At 43.2% G+C, this 5,820-nt stretch overlaps 1 protein-coding gene and 1 long non-coding RNA gene across 2 annotated transcripts in view; one reads left to right on the top strand and one right to left on the bottom strand.

Annotated features, from left to right (window-relative positions):
- Positions 1-2,337: 2,337 nt before the first annotated feature.
- LOC113638597 lies at positions 2,338-4,402 on the top strand. The gene is made up of 3 exons (XR_003439631.2): positions 2,338-2,481; positions 2,560-2,638; positions 3,884-4,402. It is a non-coding gene; the product is annotated as an uncharacterized LOC113638597 (long non-coding RNA).
- Positions 4,359-5,820, bottom strand: part of LOC113638579 (cytochrome P450 2B4-like) — a 4,475-nt gene continuing 3,013 nt past the window's right edge. Inside the window, exons 6-9 of the mRNA XM_027139883.2 lie at positions 5,622-5,763; positions 5,303-5,490; positions 4,897-5,038; positions 4,359-4,784 (exon numbers count right to left, since the gene is read on the bottom strand). Of these exons, the coding sequence (XP_026995684.1) occupies positions 4,582-4,784; positions 4,897-5,038; positions 5,303-5,490; positions 5,622-5,763 (675 nt within the window). The 3' untranslated portion in view covers positions 4,359-4,581. The remainder of the gene's footprint in view (positions 4,785-4,896; positions 5,039-5,302; positions 5,491-5,621; positions 5,764-5,820) is intronic.

Raw genomic sequence — 5,820 nt, 5'->3', positions numbered from 1 at the left:
TTAAATGATTCACACACACAAACAGAAAATGAACGGGTGAGTAGTGCCTCCTCACACACACACACACACACACACACACACACACACACACACACACACACACACACACACACACACACACACACACACACACAAGCACATTAAATCCTGAGAGTATATGAGTCACAGAAACACAATGGATGGTTGGATAAAGAAAGCCATGGATGGGAAACAGTGTGTACCTATGTGTGTGTGTGTGTGTGTGTGTGTGTGTGTGTGTGTGTGTGTGTGTGTGTGTGTGTGTGTGTGTGTGTGTTTGTGTGTGTGTGTGTATGTGTGTGTTCTAAAGAGAAAGAAAGAGATGATCGGTCGTTTGATCAAATAGGAAAAGAGAGAATTAAAGTGGTGATTCATCACCTTGTCAGTCTCTGTGACATTTATCTGACTCTTGTGTTCTTTGGCAGCTCCACACACACACACACACACACACACACACACACACACACACACACACACACACACACACACACACACACACACACACACACACACACACACACACACCAACCACACTTTTAGCTTTTAGCTGTCACTCTTCTTTTATTCTTGAACATTTTTTCTACCGCTCCTCCTGCGTCCTCACACCGGCTCTTGCTTTATTGTCTGAAAGCCTACACACACACACACACACACACACACACACACACACACACACACACACACACACACACACACACACACACACACACACACACACTTTATTTTTAAAGGGTTGGTGTGTTTTTCTTTACTACCCACGAGCGCATGGCAGCTGATCTTTACGTTACTCTTTAACCTGCTCCCTACCTGATCAGCTGAAGTGAACTAATCCAAAGGGCCCAAAGTGTTTTAGATGATTGTGTGAATGAGTGAACAGTGAGATCCTGGTGCTGATGTGGTCGTGATGATGCTGCGCTTTATCTAAACGTCTGCACAGGTCTGCAGCAAGGGTAAAGTTTTGCAGTGAATCAGCGTTAATTGCGCCGTCGATGTTCTTTATGATCATCTTATCGTAAATCTCCCTCACGGACGACTGACCTTTATCTGAAATGCAAATTTTCATTAACCTGACGATGAACATCTCCTGCAGTGTCATTGGGAAACAGACGTACAGGCAATGACTCGTTCGATCCCTCGTTCATCCCCTCGTTCCTTCCTTCCTTTATTTCTTCGTTCCCTTGTTCATTTGTTTGTATGTTATGTATTAACTGGAATACATTTTTATAAAGTCAGTTTGATAATTACGTCATTATATTTAATAGGGAGAGAGAGAGAGAGAGAGAGAGAGAGAGAGAGAGAGAGAGAGAGAGAGAAACAGAGAGAGAGAGAGAGAGAAACAGAGAGAGAGAGAGAGAGAGAGAGAGAGTGAAACAGAGATATACAGAGAGAGATGAGATATATCAGACGAGCATATAGAGAAACGAGAGAATATAGAGACAGACAGACGACAGACAGACAGACAGAGAGAGACAGACAGAAAGACAGACAGAGAGACAGACAGATAGAGAGAGAGAGAGAGAGAGACAGACAGACAGACAGACAGACACAGAAAGAGAGAGAGACAGACACAGACAGAGAGAGAGAGACAGACAGACAGACAGAGAGAGAGAGAGAGAGAGAGAGAGAGACAGACAGACAGACAGACAGACACAGAAAGAGAGAGAGACAGACACAGACAGAGAGAGAGAGACAGACAGACAGACAGACAGAGAGAGAGAGAGAGAGAGAGAGAGAGAGACAGACAGACAGACAGACAGACAGAAAGAGAGAGAGAGACAGACAGACAGACAGACAGAAAGAGAGAGAGAGAGACGTTTAAAAAACTTTTAAACGTTTTATTTTCATCCATTTGTGTAATTTTATTCACAGATATTTTACATCAAAGACGATGTGAATGTCCACTTCTGAGGTCAGTGCGCCATCTAGTGGCTATCAGACACACTGCAAAGGGAAATATTAAGAAGATTAGAATTGACATTATATTCTATTTATATTATTTATGTATCATATAATTTTATTCACATGAATGATGATTTTTTATCACTCAAAACCAATAAACAAATGTAAATCATTATAATAAAAGTAAAACATGAGTTTGTTATGTTCCTCAGAGCCTCAGTCTTCTGTTACTATTAGACTTTAAAGCTCCATTAGGCTGAAACTCCTCATTATAAACACACGTGGTCACGTGAGCTCACGTGTTCATGGTGGTGACCGTGCTTTAACTTTTTTTTAGCCGAACTCCATATTCTCAGTAAATACAGATGTTTTGGAGCACAGACACGTGTACATGTGAGCACGTGATCAGTGATGACGTAATGTGTTGAGGGGCGCGTTGGGGGCGGAGCCCGTAGTCTTCTATGGAAATAAAAGCCCGCGGTTTGCTCTGAAACGAAACTGAGGTAAAGTCTGTGAGGGAGTCGGTTCATCTCGGTTCATCTCGGTTCATCGCGGTTCATCACGGTGAGCTGAGTGCGTTTTAGAAATGTGTTGTGTATTTTGATATTGTGGAGCTGATATCGATTTATTTGTGTGTGTTAGTCAGCTGTAATGACAGGAGAAACCATCAGATCTTATAAAGATGCTGCTGCCTCTCGTTTACCTGCAGACTTTAATAAAAGTAAGTCAAGATTCATTTCAGTAAAGATTTGAAATTTTTTCTAATCCTACATCACACACTACAGCCGGTAAAAAAACCTTCTTTTAAAATACAAACCTATTGTCAAACATACTGTATATACTGTTAGAGATTGAATCACTCATAATGAAGCCAAGTGTATAAAATGAACCCATAAAATGATTCAGAATTAGAAGTGCTGAACCGATTCTGCTTCCTAACGAGAGATTCTAATGAAGTAGAATAAACAAATCCCCAAAATGAATCAGAATGACTGAATGAATCACTCTTAATGAGTCGGAATGAATGAATCACTCTTAAAGGTGGGGTCTCCGTTGTTTGAGAAATGCTACAGAAAACTGAGTCAAACTAAACAAAAACAAAACAATGTGTAGCCAATGAGCATAAAGGGGCGGGGCTTGTCAATATGGGCAGAGAGAGTGTTCAGTGCGCGTGTGTGACGTTAGCAGAAAGCGGTTTTAACGTTGACATGGAGGATAAAAACAAAGAAAGAAAGAGAAGAAAGACTTACGATAAGGACAAGAAGTAGGACGTGTTAATATAGGATCAGCTTTCCAGCGCTGGAGAGAACTGAAGGAGCAGGAAGTTGGCCACATATTCACAGGTTGGAGTTTCCCGAGTCAATAACTCCTGAGCTAAACGCTGTTACTACACAAATAACACCTCTTTTCTATCGTAGTAATGTAGAGAGGCAGCTACAACCGCGTTTTGTGTAGTAACAGCGTTTAGCTCAGGAGTTATCGACTCGGGAAACTCCCACCTGTGAATATGTGGCCGACTTTACTTAAGACGCCGAGGCGCTTTTTTCCTTCTCGATAGGTGAGTAACGTTGGTTTTGCTTTGTTACACAGAACTGATATATACCTTTGTCCTTTACATCATTATGCTTGTGTGGCATTTTTGCTTGTTTGTTTATCTACAATCGTATCGTTCTTCCCTTCAGCTATGATAAAGACACGTTTCTTTCTGTTAGTCGCCTGGGTTACGCATGTATGTGTGGGCGGAGCTATCGATACAGGGGTGGGACCCGTTTGGGTTAGGGGCGTGTTTGTTTTGGTGATTTTATGTGTCAACATTGGCTTTCAAACAACAGAGACCGCACCTTTAAAGTGTCAGCACGAATGGAATTGCTAAACTGTTAATAATCCAGAATGACGATGAATCAAAACTAATAAAAGAATCATTTCTAATGAATCTTTATCTCCATCCACTGACCTTCACCTATAGCTCTGCCTACAGATCCAAAATTGCGGCAGCTAATGAACTCCCTGAGAGTAGTTTTGGCTCAGCATCCGGATGGCATCAGTCTGAACAAAGCTCGCCGGTCCTGTCCTCTTCTCTCAGACTCCGAGATGCTGAAGGACCATCAGTCCGTCCGACACCTGCTCCTGTCCCTGCCGCAGGTCGTGCGTATGGAAGGGTTCGGTGTTCAAACACACCTCTTTCCTGCTGCCAAAAATTAAACCTCTTTTCCACTCCAATGATTTTACATCAAATCCTCAGTGAGAACACTTTTTACTGCGTTAGTGATAAAACACACCGTGAAGCGGAGAAACCTTTTTCTTTTCCCCAAACAGCACCAAGTCTTATTAATGTTTTATTTATTAACAACCATCATGCGCTTCATCTGTTTACTATTTATTATACATACAGCATTTAATGATGTGGAAGTTTTACAAGCTGCAACACAAAGACTTAATTGTTCAGATTAAATTGTGTATTTATTAAAACACTAATATACAATGACGGAGCTTATGTACAGTTTTTTTTTTATAAACTTTTATAAACTTTCTTCATGTATGAATTAGCTCAGCTACAAAAACCCACAGTCTCCAAGTGAGATATTTAATATTAAATTGTATAAACTTTTAGTAAAAGCTCTTTAACTTCTGAGTGTTTATTATCTGCTGTGATGGAACAGAACATCACGGTGTTAAGGGTACTGAACACTCTCTGCTACGGCAGATCATGTGGAAGGTGGGGGGCATCCTGACCACGCCCATATTGCCGTCCATGTTGATGGGCGGAGCGTCATGTGGCCAGGAGAACCGCAGCCTCTGCAGGAGAGACGTGAAGAAGATGAAGAGCTCCGTCCTCGCAAGGGACTCGCCGAGACACACCCTCGGACCTACGGCGCACACACACACACACACACACACATCAGTACACACATTCATCCTAAATTCATGCTAAAGCAACCGTCCAACCAAATGTCATCTCTTTGCCCGATGGTGTCTCACCCAGAGAAAACGCCAGGAAGAACTCGTTTTTGCAGAACTGTCCGTTCTCATCCAGGAAGTTGTCGGGGTTAAAGCTATCCGGGTGTTTCCAGTGCTCCTTATCCTGCATTATGGCCATTAAATTGGGTGCAATCTCAGTTCCCTGCACAAAAACAGAACAAACATGTGTTACTGCACAGAGCTGCTGAGTTCTGGACTCTGATTGGTCATCAGGTGTCGATGAATCGTCTCTAACAGCATCTCTGACATCAGTGCAGGTTAAAGTTAACGCTCTCGCTCTGATGCCTTATGGTTTCTATAGCAACGGCTCATGCACAGGGACGTGTACAGTTCACGCTCCACTGATTATAAACATGTCTTCGATAAGGACAGAGGAATAGCGAGGACGCTCCTCCACAGCTCCTACCTTAGGGACGGTGTATCCTCGTAGCTGCGACGTCTCTGTAGTTTGGTGAACCACGCCGAGTGGAACGATGTTCCCGAAGCGCTGGATCTCGTGTACGGTGGCGTGAATGTACGGCATCCTGGTGCGGTCGTCCATGCTGGGAGCCCGATCGTAACCGAGCACACGGACGATCTCCTGGTGACAGCGTTCTGACGTCGCAACACAACACACAGCTTTACTCACTGCCTTCATTCTGCACAGTGTTTTTAAACACGCCATATTTTTATCGCTTGAAGTCTGAACACGAGGTCGTGTCTCTGTGACGTAGGAGTTACGGTACCTTGTATCTCTGGGTGGTTCATCATGAAAATCAGACCCCATCTGAGAGTGGTGGCTGTGGTCTCCGTTCCCGCCAGGAAGAGATCGGCGGTGGACATCAGCAGGTTCTCCTCATGAAACGTCGAATCTTCTATCGGCTCTTGCTGCTCAAAGAAAAACAAACAAACCTGAGACACGCCCCTGTTTTATACAAGCTCCGC

This window comes from Tachysurus fulvidraco, chromosome 23, assembly GCF_022655615.1.
Source record: "Tachysurus fulvidraco isolate hzauxx_2018 chromosome 23, HZAU_PFXX_2.0, whole genome shotgun sequence".
Taxonomy (NCBI): domain Eukaryota; kingdom Metazoa; phylum Chordata; class Actinopteri; order Siluriformes; family Bagridae; genus Tachysurus; species Tachysurus fulvidraco.
The sequence above is the reverse complement of the archived record's forward strand: the minus strand, read 5'-3'. Positions and strand labels throughout refer to the sequence as shown.